At 37.7% G+C, this 17,279-nt stretch overlaps 1 protein-coding gene across 1 annotated transcript in view; it reads left to right on the top strand.

The window, feature by feature from the left end:
• LOC119794036 (aryl hydrocarbon receptor-like) overlaps positions 1–17,279 on the top strand; it is a 52,886-nt gene that overhangs the window by 16,100 nt on the left and 19,507 nt on the right. The window contains exon 3 of the mRNA XM_038301366.1: positions 11,076–11,182. Coding sequence (XP_038157294.1) covers positions 11,076–11,182 — 107 coding nt within the window. The remainder of the gene's footprint in view (positions 1–11,075; positions 11,183–17,279) is intronic.

Below are 17,279 nucleotides of genomic sequence, written 5' to 3'. Positions count from 1 at the left end.
GTGTTTAAAGCAGCAAAAAGATTATAGACAAAAAGGATCACACAAATATGGACCTTAGAAAAATAAAGATAAACAATAAAATACTGTTTTTTAGGTGTTTTAACAATATAAAAAACAGTGCACCTAGAAAAACTACACACCTGGAAGTGTGTATATACACACTTCCAGGTGTGTATATATATATATATATATATATATATATATATATATATATATATATATATATATATATATATATATATATGCAGTATTACTATTACTAGTACTATGAGGCTTAGTTGTGCCTCACCAATGCAGAAAATAAAGGTGAGATTACTGTTGCCGAAAACTGCACAATGAGCAATAATATATGTACAAACACACGCAAATACATTTTTTCAATTTTTTTTGCAATCCTGTTTTGCTGACTCTGCAACTTTTGGCACAAACAACCAAAAACAGGCTGTTTTATGTTTCATCATTAAAAGCAAGAAAAATCTCCCCACTCATCACACATATATTTTAAAATTGCTTCAAGTATTTTATGGTGAAAACATGATGAAAATAGAAATGATAAAGATAATGAAGACATCTTTTCTGAGGCCAATAAGCTGCTTGTCATGTTGCAGAAAATAACCTCTAAAAGGCGCACCTCTAGGGTGGGCTTCTTTGCCTTTCAGGAACAGGTGCTGGTCGATTACGTATAGTATGTGCACATACACATTGGATCACGCTGGTTCAGGCACCTGCTGATAAAATCCTAGACATTTATTTTTACAGGAAACGTGGTGATTAAACCAGTAGTATAGTAGTATAGGTATATAGGGCAACTCGTGTTCAGAAAAACTGCTGTAGTATTTAGAGGTTCCAATGTATAACAAGTTTTAAAACCCATCATTAGGATGCTGGATTTGGATCAGGGAAATGAGGCTGGTTGAAAGGAAATTAAGTCAGTAAATATGTATTTTAAACTGCAAGAACAATCTATAGGACAGAAGATACTGGAGAAATAGTACAACATAGATGCTACCTCAAGTGAACTATTTTGGCCAGTAAAATCAGATATTGCTGATAATCCACTGAATCTCAATAAACTGACATAATAATTTGGAGCTCTGCAGATAGCCATACACTTAATATATCCCTCAGATCACGACCAAACCTTTTGAATAGTCCAAAGCAGATTAGTGGGAGCGAAAAGTATCCATCTGGATCAGGGTAGGTATGAGCTTTACTCCAGAATTCAGATGCCATATGGTTCCTGGGTAGAACATCAAACATAAAGTGGTAAGGATGATTGAAAAGGACTGATATTGTGAAAGTGAACAGGATGATCAGTAAGACCAGACAATTGCTGAAACAGTTTGCTTCCTTTATCATGAGGCTGAATTCATACCTCTCAGTCTGGGAGCAGTAGTAAGAGCAATAGTACTACTGCCATTCCAAGGGGAGGAGCCTAATACAAAATCATGAAAATACAAAAGGAAGCATCAACAGCACTAGTAAAGATCAGCTGTTTTAAACAATTGCATAATCTGGGAGCAATGGACCATAAGAAGCGCTCATTTAACAAATTCGTTCTGAAATCATCCGTATGAGTGATTTAGGATAAAATATCACATTCATCATTTTTATTCTATTTCTAATCTTCTCTCAGGTATGAAAACTTTTCAAGTGCTCCAGACTTAAACTAGGAGTCTAGCACAATCAGTCAGCTGTTATCCAAACCCAGTTTTCCACCGAATGACAACATTTGTTGTTACTAAGAAGCAATTATTATTATATCATTATATATTATGCATATCTGCAATTATAAATTACATTTTTATTGGCCGATGACAGAACTATCAATGACTACACCTGCAGCTGGCATGTCGGTATCCAGGTTTAATTTGTTTTTATTTCATCAAAACGAAGAACAGTCAAAGATCAGGACAATATTGAAATAACATCTGGAGCAGAAAATGGATAGAAAGTTCAGCAAAGTTTCGCTAAGACTTGCATTCATTTCCCTCCATGGCAGCACTTTGGCTTTGATATTTCACTGAGTTGGAGTCTGATTTCAGCAAATTAGTTTTGTCATTAACTGTTTATGTATTATGCGTTGTATGAGAGAGCTGGAGAGTATGACAAAGGGATGACAGACATGGGCTGGAGATGTACAGTACAGGTGTGTGCCTGTGTATTAAAAGGATATTTTGCAGTAGTGATGGTGAGATGAGGCCTCATGAGGCATTGAACCGTTTGGCCAAACTGCTTCAACCATCCTCACAGTTCATGATGCTTCATCTGAACATGTCACCACCTACTGGTGCAGTGCAGAACTACAGTTAGTAATAAAATCTGTGATTTTTTTTTATTAAATTTTTTTCCCCTTTTAGGTTCCTTTGAAATTGTTAATGGTTGGTCTGTATAATATCGTTTGTAAGTTGTTTTATGTAAAATTTCTTAAAACAATCATTTAAGGTGCACAGTTTTTCTACCATTTTAGTGAAATAAACTCAAGCAGACAGTGAAAGTGTTTGTGAAAATTGGGCAATGATGAGCCAAATGAAAGGTGTTAGCCATTTTTATTCAAACACAATAGTTTTTTTTCACATTTTTTGGTTTTAATTGTGCTGGAAGTTGTGTTCAACCAATGTTTTGGCTAAACCAACTAATTTGGCAGCGTTTTTACCCAATCTATATTTTTACTGGGCAAACAAATGCAAATTAGTCTCAATAGCAATGAATCACGCCTCACGCTTCGGGGAAACGCCCACTCCATTACTCGACACACGCTTCGAAGCATCTCATAACATCACTATTTTGCAGAATGTTGTCATATTGGTTGATGGCATACCTTTATTATTGATATCATTGATATCATATGTTGCACTTTTTCATTTCACAGTTTTCATTGACTGTTTTCAGATATAACTATTTTTCTTTTTAAGTTATTTCTTGTTACATTTTTAGTTCTTTTACAGCAGCAGCCATTCAAAATGTCCTTTCCCAGTCCAACACCAGTCGAATGGCAGCCCATTTCCATCCAACTCTCAGCAAAATCCCCTCGAACTTCCAGTCACTGGAGTGAGCCCCTCTTGCATATTTTTGTACTCTGACTCCACCCTTTCACTGAATTATAGGGTCTGACCAGGAGATGATGCTTCTCTTTCGACCTTAATGGCCACAAATCATGACAGAAAGAATATTTTAGTACAAAGACTTATTTTTTAAAGGGATTTGTAGGGGACCAGCCAAGGGCCCATTAAGGAAAGTGTGGAAATATTGAATGGCTACTACTGTATAGTGCAACCACATTATTTAGAGCTCTTGTGATTTTATTCCCATTGCTTTGCTTTTTACTGGTCCCCTAATTTTGCTGCACACCTCAGCACATTCAGCAGAACCTCAACCTTGAAACATATTAAGTTTTTTTATATGCCATTTGTATGAATGAACACCTTCTGATAAGCATGGAAAGTTGTATCCCCCCCACTTATATGTCTCCTTATATGGCATTATTGGGCTGGTAATTATGTAGATAGAAATTTCTTATGAAAACTCAGGTGGAATGCATCACGTTTATGAGGATCAATTAAGATAATTTACTAAAGTTATAGAGATATAGAGAAACTTATGAAGAGAATACGAAAATGTTGCATGAGGCACAATATTTTCATTGGTTGCATGCAGCCAAAGGGAGCTACGGGCATAAAAGTTCATAAAGTCACTGTACATGATAAGGCCTTATAAGGTTTCATTTCAGTTTTTTGCATTCGTCTTCTGTTTGTAGTGAAGAATTAACAAGCAGGCACTTTAATGTGCTGTGCTTGTCAGAGAGGTCCAAGCTCCAGTGACAAGTTTGTTCTGCCTTCTCTGGGAGCCTAGAAGATATGTAAAGCTTTTCTTTGGGACTGTTTCCATCTGAGTGTTGAAGAAAAGATGAATCTTAAATAAATCCTAGCAGATGATCTGATCTTTTTTAGTGCTTTACTATATAACCAGCGGCTGGGAGAAGCCTCTGGTTTAATCGTCAGCATTGCTCTGCAGCCGGGCAGTCAGTGCCAGTAACTTCCTCCTCTTCTCAGGCTTAATATGCTGCTCTAATGCTGCCAGCAGCAAGGAGGGATGTATTATAGTTCATCTGATCTGACTGTTGGATAAACAGACTGCTGCTTAAGCAAACACCCGGTTACATCTAATCCCTACGATATATTTTAGATTAAGATGATTGATCTGACAGATGATTAAGTGTTTTGTTGACACTTGTTAGTGTGTATATTTGTTGTGTGTGTTCTTGTTTGTGCTGCTGAGGGCGTTAAACCACATAAAGAGGTTATTTTTGGAAAGCAGGACCTTTTCCTGGCCTTCTCTATTTTCATGCTGTTGGGTTTGGGGGTTTGGTTTAGGACTAAGGTATAAATTAAGTTTAGATTATATTAGGTTAGGTAATGGTTCGGAGGATATGGAAATGAATGGAAGTCAATGCAAAGTCCTTGTGAAGACAGAAATTCCCAGATGTTGGTGTGTCTGCATCTGGGTGTATGTGGATGGTGATTTGGGAAAATCCTCTGGAGGAATTCCAGGGTGACATGTAGGGATTGGGCTTGAAGTTTAAACAGCACAGGCTCAGAATGTTCCAGTTAATCCTGTTGTCGTTTGTATGAAGGGACAATTTGACAAATTGAAATTGGTCAAATATTTGCTGTGTTTAGTCATTTCTGGATTTTAAAAACGATGCTTGGTGTCATGTAAAAACATTGGTTTTCCATGTCTACAATAATCCTCTCTTGTTCCGTGGAGCAAAAACAAGTCAAGAGACCAACTGATTGACTTATGTCTGACCTCTTTTCCCCAGTAATGGTTCTGGTGGGATGTTTACTTTTCAAAGTGATTCATTGTCTCATGTTTTAAATTGTAGCAGATGCTGTGTACCTTTCTGCTGTCTAACATCCTATAAGACGCCTTTGGATCTTTACAAATGTATGCATTTAGCTCTATTATCCCTATCACTGACAGATGGCAGTGGAGGCTCACTGCAACTCCATTGAGCCAAAAATAATTAAATTCAGTTTATTTATATAGCGAAAAATTCACAACACATGTCATCTCAAGGCACTTTACAGTTCAACCAGATCATACAGTCAAATTGATTCAAAGTTTTCTATCTAAGGAAAACCAGTTGATTGCATTGACTCATTGACTCTTAGGCAATCCCTCACATTAAGCTTGTAGCGACAGTGGAGAGGAAAAACTCCCTTTTAACAGGAAGAAAACTGCAGAACCAGGCTCAGTGTGAGCGGCCATCTGCTGAGGCCGACTGGGGTTCAAGGAGACAGAAGCAGAGATCCAAAAAGCAGCTGTTAAAATGCGGCCCCGTCCAGGAAACACACAGCCAGAATCACCATAATTACGAGTGTGACTTCTTTTTGAAGCACCCTTGGGTGACTGACTGAGTCCACATGAATTCAGAGTATGGTCCACCTCTTCCCTCCACTCCTCGCTTAAGCCAGGCATACGCTGTACGATGTTTTTCAATCGCTGCTTTTTCAAGCTACAGCTAACACTGTACGACGGAGCCACAGGGTTCACAGCTCACGATGTATGTTCTCACACTGTGTGGCCCGACGCTCTGATGCGATCTACCTGCTCACACTGTACGTCTAAAAAACATGTGGGACTCAGCTCCGCAGTGAGATGGCGCTACTCAGACTCGTCTACCCAGAAGCCTAACGAGTAGAAGAGGTAAAAGACGGAAGTGTTGATGCCTCCTGTTAAATATGAAGCTCACTATAGTGAAACGCGCTGCCTTGGCAATATTTGCAATTTTGTGTTTTCTGTAAGCCCCAAAAAGAAAAGGCGATGACGTATTTTGACAAAGACATGGCTGAGCAAAAATAGCTACTATGGTCTGTCAATTTTACAGAAATAACTCCATTTCACTCACACCCCTGCCATGCTTCTGTGATTTCATTGGAGAGGAGGAAGAAGAAGAAGAATCGTTGTTTGCACATCCCCACTGAGTGATTTGTCCACAACGCCGTACGATGGCTGACTGAATTTCAACCATTTCAAGCACATTGATTTTCTCCTGAACTTATGATTCCTGATCGGGTGGTAGTCATGAGAGGCTGATCGCCCCTCGTTACCCACTGACACAAAACGAGGCACGATCGAAAAATTCTCACAGAACTGAAGAAAAGAGCAAAAATTCGTACAGCATATGCCCGGCTTTAGTGACTCAGATCATTCAGTCAATCTAAGCAGGCGCTCCTGAATGAATGCCTTCCCTATCGACTGTTGCAGATGTTTATCTTCAATCACATTCCAGACTAATTTCAAACCCCACAGATTTAGACTGGCTTACTCCAGATGAATTATATGTTTCCTCTACTACTCTCCACCTTGGTGTTTTTAATCTCCAACGCAACTTTTGCTTCTCGTAATGTAAAATGACCTTAAGCAGTCTGAAGTGTTAATCCAAGGTTCATATTTCGTTATCGTTCTAGACAGAGTTCTAATGTTGCTCGACTCTAATCTCGATTCATAGAAAGTTCTCAATATTTTGATTGAGATTATTAAAAGAAAATAAAGGTGAAGATCGTCCGATATTTGTATCAGCAAAGACAGATTTCTGTGTCTGTCTCTTATTGACAAAAGCTTACAATAAAAATCACAACAGTACAAATACGATGTGAACAGGAGGGTCATTTTTTGGGTCACTGCTTATTAGTCAGTGAGGGGCCCCACAGCAGCCATTTGCAAACATATATGTCTTGACACCAGTGTCTGTCCACCACAGGGGGGGGGGGGGGATTGGGAATGCCTAGGAAAGAGGATATAGGACTAAACAAGGACCATGGTAGAAAGGATACAAGAACTTATATGATTGACTTTCCTTCTCAGTTGGATGCAAACATGTAGTTCAATACAGTTATATTCAATACCATGACTCATCGTTTCTTATCTTCCATAAATAATTTAAGGTTATCCTCATCTACTAAAAAATTGCACTGCAAAAACGATCTAGAAATAAGATTTATTATATTATGTGTATTTACCATTAATTTGAGTAGCTAATTGAAATGTTTTGCCAATGGAATGAGTATTTTTACTCTGAAAATAGGATAATTAGATATATGAACTTGAAACAAGACAATGCAATTGTTTTTTTTATTATTTTGAATCTAAATTGCCTTTTTACATTGGCAAAGTGTCTCACTTACCTCCTCAATTCAAGAAAAACAAGCACTATTTTATAATAATCAATAAAAGAGATAATGATGATGTTGCAACATGATGCAACATTACTAAAAAATAGATAAATATATAAAAAAACAGCAGACACCGCATTACAGTTACCATAGTGTTGACCTGGTTTCCTTATTCCCCCTCTACAGGTTCAACCAAATGTCTGAGATGAGGCCAGGGGTGTTAAGGCAAAGCCGTCACATGCAAAACATCAGCCCACTCAGACTTTAACTCAGAGCCCATATGCTTCCTCATATCAGCTTGGAAACTCCTAACATTCCCTCATCTCTCAAATGAACGGCTTGTTATCCTTGTGTTTCTAAAACAAAAGAACTGACCTAGAATCAGTAATCCATTCATGTCATACTTCAGCCTCAGGGTCAGTGGTCTTCACGGGTCACAGCTTGGTGGTCTACAGGGTTCAGAGACCAATGATCAATCAGTTCTGCAACTTTTCTCCTTCCTCATTTGGTCCTCCAGCAGAGAGAGAAAGAAACCACTAGCCATGAATACAAGAAAACATTATTCTATCATTGCACTAAATAATTAAGTTATTTCTTTGTAATTTTGAAAATATCAACACTTCTCTTTAACCCTTCCCTTTCTGCATTTAGAACAAGAAAAAGGGAAGGGATACCAATCAGCCAGTTTTGTCCCTGATTTTCCTGCACAGAATTCAGATTAACATAGCATTTATTAAAAACCAGCCCCTGGGTTTACCTGGACAACAGACTTCATCAGAGACATAACTGTGAAAAAAAAAAAGAGACATAACTGTGAAGCAGTCTATCAGAAGGGAAAGCACAGACTGTACTTCCTAAGGAAGCTTAGGTCCTTCAATGTTTGCAGCAAGATGCTGATGATCTTCTCTTAGTTCGTTATGGAGTGTGATCTCTTCTGCCATGAGATAAGAACATGCAAACAAATGACTTAAAAAAGCTCATCAAACTAATATAGAAGGTTGGCTCTGTTCTACGAACTCATGTGGAAGCTCTGGAGACGATTTCACAAAGAAGATTTCTTCATAAGTAGTTAACAGTAAACATCCTCTTCATTAGGCTGTTAACATAACGTCTTCAGTCAAAAGCTTCTCCACATCTGCTGGATGACAGACTGCTGCAGGAGATCCTGCTTACACCTCGGAGCTTTCACCCACTTCTTTGCCTGGATGTAATCTCTGCTAAATCCACACTTTAAATAACACTTCTGTATAAAGTAAATGGCTATAAACAGGACCAAAAGTTTAACAGGATTAAATTTTAAATCAGAAAGGCAATATGAACAGATATTGAAGCGCTGGGCTCATACTAGCTATCATCATTAAATCACATTAAACTTCGTCCACAACATATTAGACTTAGACTTTTAAAGATTTATTTTGTCATTTTGTATACACGTCTTTAAACAAAAAGAAAATGAACATAATACAATATGAACATGTTTTTTTTTTTGTAAGCCTGGCCTTTAAGTAGAGTGACTTCATTATTTATTTCATATTTGTTATATCTATGGGCTGTAATAAAAAGTTACACTGCAAAAAATATAAATCTAAATATGAAATTTTCTCTTAAAATAAGCAATTTTTTTCTTGAATTGAGGAGTTAAGTGAGAGACTTTGCCGATGGAAAAGACGTGTTACATTTGAAATAAGAAAAAAACGATTGTATTTTCTTATTTCAAGTCCATATTATCTAATTATTTTATTTAAGAGTAAAAATATATCATTCCCTTGGCAAATCATCTTATTTACCTACTCAAATTAAGGGTAAATACACTTAATTTAAGACATTTTTACTTATTTATAGAACGTTTTTGCAGTGTAGGCACTATATCTTCCCATATATATATATATATATATATATATATATATATATATATATATATATATATATATATATATATATATATATATATATATATATATATATATATATATATATATATATATATATATAGTTAGTTCAACTACTTCACTCCGGCCACATCCCTAACCCAGAATATGATAATATTATTATTATGCTCTGGGTTGATAAAACTGTTTTAAACTGTGTTTTCATAAATTGTTATTTTAATCTTAACACTTATTAACATACTTATATGTTATCTTATAACTTATAACTTATCTACAACAACATTACTTTATTAAATTTGTGAATTGAACTTAATTTAGGAAGACCTGCAAATCAATGCTATTAAAAGTCTTCACATCATCTCTTTCATTTAGGAATGAAACTGAGTCTAAGTCTAAGTCTGAAGCAGCAGCGATAGGAATGTTTGTGTAAACTATACAGACAATTATGCCTGGAAACCACAAGAAATATGAATAGATAATTGGTGCTTTGACTTTCAAAATGTGGTACAGACTTAATTATTTATTTCATTAATAGCTGCTTTGAAGTTTCACTTCTCATCCAGGAAGCTTTTTCAATTCAAAATGTCAGAAAGGGCGTTTGAGGCTTTATAGACTGTATTGGTAGCTGAAGTTCTCTGGATGTTCTATTCTATCGGCTTATTATTATTTATTTATTATTTGATTAATGTGATGTTACACAAACAACAGTTTGACGAGTGTTTCGTCAATGAAAATTAGGGGAAAACATTTTGTAAATTGTAATTAAACAAATTCAGTCCAGAAATCTGACTTTAAAAATGTTTTAATCAGACAAGAAGGTTTTGAGAAGAATTTTTGAGAGTAAATTTGTAACTTCAGATTTTTATTATATTACATTTTCATAATAAAAAACATATTTTAAAGATTATATATTTTTTGTTTTTTCCCCTAATTTCTGTTTTTCAGATTTAAAAATTGCATGGTTTTCACATTTTATTTAACAGATCACAATCTCTTAGCTTCCAACCCGTTACAAACGCTCTGCACGCACACATTGACCAACACAATGTTTTTACCCACGTCCCTGCTGACCAATAGAAATTAGTCTTTGCACTTTTACCTCCAGATGAAAGCCCGCCCCCTGATGTGAGGTGAATTTGTTCTTATAAACGCAACTGGAAGAACATTTGCCAAAAAAACGACAAAAAGAAACTCATGTGAGAAAAGATATAGTGTCTCTTAAAACCTTTTTTGATTAAAGAGTTTCTTTGATGTTTGCTTCTTTTTTTAAAGCTACAGTGTGTAATAATTACAGGGATATACAGTCAGAAATGTAATATATTATACATAACTATGTTATTTATCATCATCTACGAGCTCAGCCTCTTAACCTTAATATTTGCGTTGCCTTAGAATTCATTATTTATAATTACATAGGAGCGGGTCTCGCAGCCATGGAGGCAGACATCTTAGCGCTACGGCAGCGCAGAGCCAACAAACTAGCGATTGCGAGATCACCCATTACGCTCGAAAGTAACTACGGCAAATTGAGAGAGATGAACTGAGACGGTACTGAACAATAGATGGCAGTATTATGCCTGAGAATACTATCTGTAAAATTATCTATGTAAACAAACCTCATCACTTCAGAAGGTAGGTGATGCAGACGTCGTGGAAGACATTTTGTCCCGTAACGCTCGCCGTACTGTTGGGGGGGGAGAAGCGGTGGGGGGGAGATGTTCATGTTGCTGCGGTCTGCAGTCTGGACGTCAGATGTCGCTGAAAATTACACACTGTAGCTTTAATTTCAATTGACAAAGTCTGTTCTTTGTTTGGAAAAATAATGAATAAAATTCACTCCATAAAAAGAGAATAGAAAGTCTGACATAAAAGCTTGGTGTTTGGACGGTAGCCTTTAATAATCATTAAATTAAAAAGCTTTGATATTGCTGGATGTGAAACACTTTACAGAGCTTTGCAAGCAGGACCTCCACATTAACAATGCTGGTCTGTGTGTTTGTCTCAACAGTCGCCCTGACCAATCAGAATGGAACCACTGCAGCCAGAAGGAAGACTGAAGATAATGAAACCGGAGCTGCAGAAAAGCAGATTCCAGAAGGAGAGCTCCTGCTGCAGGTCAGTTAACCTCTCAGACCTCATAATCACACTCTGAATATAGATGCCCCATAAACCATCTTTAACTCTGACCTTTCCCTGTGGCTTTTTCTGATTGGGTGGATAGTGTCGGTGAACATCAGTGGTTTAAAGTATTCTATAGATTCTGAACCTGACATACATCTGGTAATTAAAAACACACTAATGTACTTTCATGCAGCTTATGCTGATGTATCTTCCTGTAAAACCTCGAAGAGATTTTCCTGAAAGACCTATTATATAGTGGGGAGTGGCGGCCTAGTGGTTAGGGCACCGTGCTTAGAATCCTTAGAGGTTCTGAGTTTGAGCCCCACTTCCACAGACTGCCACTCTGGGTCTCTGAGCAAGACACCTAACCCCACAGTGCTCCCTGGGCGCCGCACGATGGCAGCCCACTGCTCCCTGAGGGGATGGGTTAAGTGCAGAGGTAAATTTCACCATTGTGATATCAATAAAGTTAAATTATTATTAGTTCATTTTATCCATTTTAGGATCAAAAGTATCAGCTAACGACTGATGCTGACATTCCCTTATACTCCACTGGGGGTGCTGTTTTCATGTTGATGTCTGGTACTAGTTTCCCACCATTTTTTTAGTTTTTATAGCATTAGAGGCTCATTTTTTCGGATTTGAACATGGCCGTGCACACTAACCACTGCGTCACCAAAGCAAGCCCCATTATTTCACAAGTGGGACAAAAAAGTGTGTGTGTTTTGCTGTTATCTGACCAAAGCCTCATCTATACGTTTGTTGGTCAACAAGCAGTTTTTTTTAGCTTTCCTTTAAACATTTTCTCTCCATTCTCAGATTTTCAAAATGCATTATAAATAGTTTTAAATCAACTGATATTCTCCGTTAAACTCAGGATTTCTCCTTCAGAGTCCCCATTGAGCTTTGCTACTTTTCTGATTAATGCCTAGTCTTCGTGTTTTTGAAAGGTTGTGGCTAAGCTATGCTTATTTTCGTATTTCAGACTAATAATTAGACAGAGAGCTCTTATTCTGTTTTTAACTTGTTTTGTTAAACAACTTCCTCCCTGACCTACTGGATAATCCTCCCTCCATGATGCTGTTTGTTCACCCACGTTCCTTAACCTCTAAGGCTGAAAACAGAACAGCTGGTGGTGTGCAACTTCTGAAGGCATTCGTTTGCCCTGGATTCTATTTAGGGTTTTTAGACAAAAGGGTTCAGAATATATACGCATATATATGATTTATTTTTTTATTTTGGGGAATTTGGGACAAAATGGAAGAAAGTTCCCACCCCTGCATCAGAGCACTACCTGTTCGATCCGTGAGCGGTTTTCTATGCTTTCAACCAAACTACCTGCAGCAGTGGAGTCTGGAGATGGAATCCACTCCTTAAATCTATCTTTGCTCTCCTCTAATTTATCCACAAGTTCTGTAATTGCGCTTTTTCACTCACTCCTAACTTTGTGATCGGCTGCATGTTTAGCAAACTTTCCCTTGAAATGCCTTTGCAAAAAACTCTTTCTTTTTTGACAAACTCTCATTAAAAAGCAAAAATGCAGGTAATCCTTCCGTATCGGTAATAAAAAAAATTATTCGCTCAGTTCTTCTTTGAATCCTCTGTTCTCATCAGCTATCTTCCTTTTTTTCCCTTTGGGATCCATGGCCCGACACAAACCTTTCGACTTGTTTGCCTGGCGCTGCGCTGAAACGTGTGTTTCAGGCTATGATCACTGATCTCTGTTTACATTTATCGTTTAAATGTATTTATTATACAAATATTACCAGCATTGGAAAACATAATTAATGTTTGTTTGACCTCCTGCACATCATATTAAAATAAACTTAAAAAAAAAACAAATTTTCATGCATTTTTGAAAAAGCTCCAGGGAGCTGCAAAGGGGGCGCTAAAGAGCCGCGGTTTGCCGACCCCTGATTTGGAGTTAGGTTAAATGTTTTCACTGTGCTAGCAGAGGTAAATAATGAACTTTGAACTTTTGTACAGGCTTTAAAGTCATAACAAGATTGCTCCTGGATAACATCAGAGGTAGAGAGTAACGGCTCAGCATGGATTATAACTTACACACACATGCACACACACTGTCCCACACACACACACAGTAGTATATACAATATACAGCAGTATAGCTCCACTACAGCAGTAACAGCCTCATCCTAATGCAAGCAAACCTAATGAGTTGAATGGGTCTAAAATAAAAAAAGAGCGAGTTTCTAACCCCCTGATGGAGGCGGAATATAGTCGCTCTTCATCAAGTCAACAATCCATTCATGAACGTCAAGCTTATACACACTATGGAGGTCTTCCATCTTGGCTGGTGTCCAGCTCCCATTTACCATAAGCAGCTTTCCAGATCCCAGTCCGGGCCCACATATAGACAGGAGGAACCAATCAGTATGAGGCACCCCCCAACCCCCCGGCAACAACCACTCACCCACCCCCCTCAGTCATTTAGTTTCCTCTGACACAGTTTCCATGAACCATGTTGTCGGCCCTTGTACCTCTGTAAATTCACGCAACATCACAGCGGATGGGTTACTTAATGACCCTATGGCACCCCCACCACCCCACCCCCCATCTAAAGAGTTCAGTCTCAGTGGAGACCATGAACCTAATATATGTCATGTATTCATTTTATTCCATTTATTTATGTTTCCATTATTCTGTGCTCCAAAATATAAAAAGAAAGGATGGTAAATATTTCTATTGTTTAATTGATAAAAAGCTGCCATGCAACAAACAGCATAGTTACAATTATCAACCTGAGAAGATGTAACATTAGAATCTGTGCAGGGATTTTGTAAAATGTTGTTCCTCATAAACTCTTGTTTAGACAAATCTCAGGCCTTCTGGTGGTTCAGACTTAACCTGTTTTTTTATGCCAAATATAGTTTAATGATTCATGTAAGCAGTTTGAAATGATCTCATGGTTAGAAAAGTTCAATATCAGACTCAATCTATTACCCAAATCCTCCTCTACCCGCCTGAGTGAAAAATTAAACATTAGTTTTTAAATCACATTAACAAATACATGCGACTTGGATGTTATCTACTGTGTCAACTGCATTCATACAATGCAGGTGTCCTGCACGCACAGTAGAGGACGAAATGATGTCCCAAGCTGTTTTTACGAAGTAAACACAGATGGGTGGTGAGCGCATCTAGGGATCTTTCCCAACTTTAAAAACTCAATCATTACAAGATGGTTCAAAAAAAGACTTCACTCTGCATCATCGTCTGCCATGGTTGTTGTTTTTCTTCCTGCCTCTGCGTAGCAAGATGCAGAATAGTGACCTCTGCTGAGCATTAATGACGATCAGGCCGGCTGAATGAGACCAGGCCGTTTAGACACAGGTCGCATTTAAAAAGATGAGATACTGTACATATTTTATTCAGGACCAAAGAGCCAAGTGGCCTTGGTCGCATTGGGAAAAATTGGATCTTTGTTGTTCAGACTGCCATGAAAAGATCGGATACATCACATATGGGCAAAAAAATTGGATCCTATTTCAATGGCAACACAAAATCCCTGACATATTTGGAGAACTATCAGACCTTACTGATAAACCCTAATTAATCTTCTCTAGACTCTAGATCAGTGTTTTTTAACCTTAACGCTTTTGAAGGAAGCCCATCAGGAAGTGTATTCTCCGCTTCAGAGGCGAGTAGAGCGAGCTTACTGGCTCTAAGATCTTTTGGAGTTTGCAGTCATGTCATCGATTTTCCAGTCCAGTTCCTTCCAATGTGTATCAGACTGGCATTCCAGAGGAAACAGGCTGCCCAATATTCCTAACTGGAGCAGGGAGGTTTCCTTTTATCTTTACATTGCACTGGACGCAAATTGAAAGCTCCTTTGGATAAGCAGTATTCCCATAACAGTGTTCTGGCTGAACCTGTGCACCTCTGCATCAGATGGAAGAGGCTGAGAGCTCAGTCATTCCAGCTGTAGGAAATCTCTTAGCTTCTATCTTTCATGGATCAGGGAAACAAAATGAAACCTGTTTAGCCACCATTCCTCCCCTGCTCCCCTCTGAATCAGTGAGGAGCGACTGGGAAGTCAGTGGGTGCTGAGGAGACCAGGCCCTAATTATAGCGGCTCTCATTGAAAAGTCAGGACTGAGAGCTTCAAACTGAGCTGCTCTCTGCAGCTGGTTGACATTTCACATCCTGTGTTTTTATGTTAATAAGTTGAAGATAACTACAAACACTGTATATTATCTCAAATACCATCTGCAGCATTAATCACTTTGCCCTGCAGGACAGCTGGGACTCAGTGGTTGTGTATGTGGCTTTGCTCTGCTTGTAAGGAAGGGGGTGAGCACATATCGGCCTAGTGAGCTAGAAACATCTCAGCATCTGTTTGTCTTTGAAAAGAAAACCTAAGTGCGCTCCATTTCCCTTAAGGTACCCCCCTCAACCCCCTTCTCAGTCTCATTGTTGGGGAATTATCATTTTTCATTCATGCAGAAGATCTGTGAATTTCTTAGGTCAGTTTTAGATAATAGCACAATGAGAACACAACATTCAGCAAGTTTTTACTGAAATACAAAGCAAAACTCAAGCATGGAAGTCATTCATCAAGATCATACATATCTAAATTAAGAAAGATTTTTCCTATTAAACTCAAACATTGTACTGCTTCAAATGCTGCCCTCACACTTAAAGAATTGTGTGTCTTCCTTAAAGGTAGATCTCTGCTTTAACATTTAATCCAGTCTGTATATTCTTGTACATTGCATTCATCCAAACATTATGTTCTTTGGCCCTGGTAAAAAGGATCTTTTTTTTTACTTAACCTTTTCTGAAAACATTATGTTTTCACATTTATTCATTTTGCACACCACTGGACCTTTGCATATCAATGCCTTTTGCACCATGACTTTAAACTGGTTTTCCTTTGTTCCTACACTCTTTACATTCTGATCGATGCTTCACTTTATAAATGGTAATGTTCATTTTACTGTTGTCAGCTGCTCATTCACTGTTGAACAGCTGTATGCGTTGAAATTTCATTTTGTATACACTCTGTGTATACAAAATGACAATAAAGTTTGTCTAAGTCTTAGTCAAGCACCAATAATTGGAGCAAATATGGAAGAACTTTAGAAATTTGTTTGAGTAAGATTTGATCATATTAAAGATTTTACTGACAGTAATAACATTCGGTCCTTCTCTAAAAAAATGTAAAAATACTCTTTTAAAAGAGCTGTTCATATGAGGAAAATGTCCTCAGCTCAGGGTTAGTTAGAAGAATTAAAAAAAAGAAAAAGCCCGACCTTTTCAATACCTCATTAGCACAACAGAGACCAACGCATTTAAAACTAACTTGGCAAAGAAAACAGAACTTTCTTCATCCTCTACATTGATTGTTTCAAAAATCTGCTCTCTCTCTTACTCAAAATATGCCTTTTTCTACACAAAGTTAAGCAACAACTGATATTTTTTATTAAAATTCCTCAAACTTTGGAAAAATCACTTTTTTTTCCCTTGTCTAGTAGAATCACAAAGCTGGACATTTTTCCAAAATTGATAAATAGACCAGCTAAAAACGGGCAGAGAGGCTACCATAAGGCTCAACACAACACTGAAGGAGTGCTGCTTCTGTTCTACATGTAAAATAAAAATAGATTAAACTTTATTGATCTCACAATGGAGAAATTAACTCTCTGCATTTAACCCATCCAGTTTTGGAGAGCAGTGGACTGCCACTGTTCAGTGCCCAGGGAGCAAGTCTGTGGGAGTAGGTTTTGAACTCACAACCTCAGGATTCCAAGCTATAATCCCTAAAACACTAGGCAACCACTCCACTGCAACAAACGTCACAACAAACTGTCTCTAAGCAGCTAAAATCTTCCAAACTATCCTGGAAGAAGGTGTCATGAAACCACATTAGAACCTCTCAGCCACTGCTCCAAATGGCCCTTTTTTTCCATAGGAACCAAACCCACATACTCATTTAAAACATTTGTAGTCTGAGATGGCAGAGAGCACATACGAGGGCTGTACACTAAAAAAGAAGCAACCATAGAAGAGGGAATGCTTAGGCTGAATCAGAATGTGCTTTCAGCATCATAGTTTGCTTCATATCTGA

The sequence above is a fragment of the Cyprinodon tularosa genome, unplaced genomic scaffold (assembly GCF_016077235.1).
Source record: "Cyprinodon tularosa strain WSP-4 unplaced genomic scaffold, ASM1607723v1 ctg467, whole genome shotgun sequence".
In the NCBI taxonomy this organism is placed as follows: domain Eukaryota; kingdom Metazoa; phylum Chordata; class Actinopteri; order Cyprinodontiformes; family Cyprinodontidae; genus Cyprinodon; species Cyprinodon tularosa.
The sequence above is the reverse complement of the archived record's forward strand: the minus strand, read 5'-3'. Positions and strand labels throughout refer to the sequence as shown.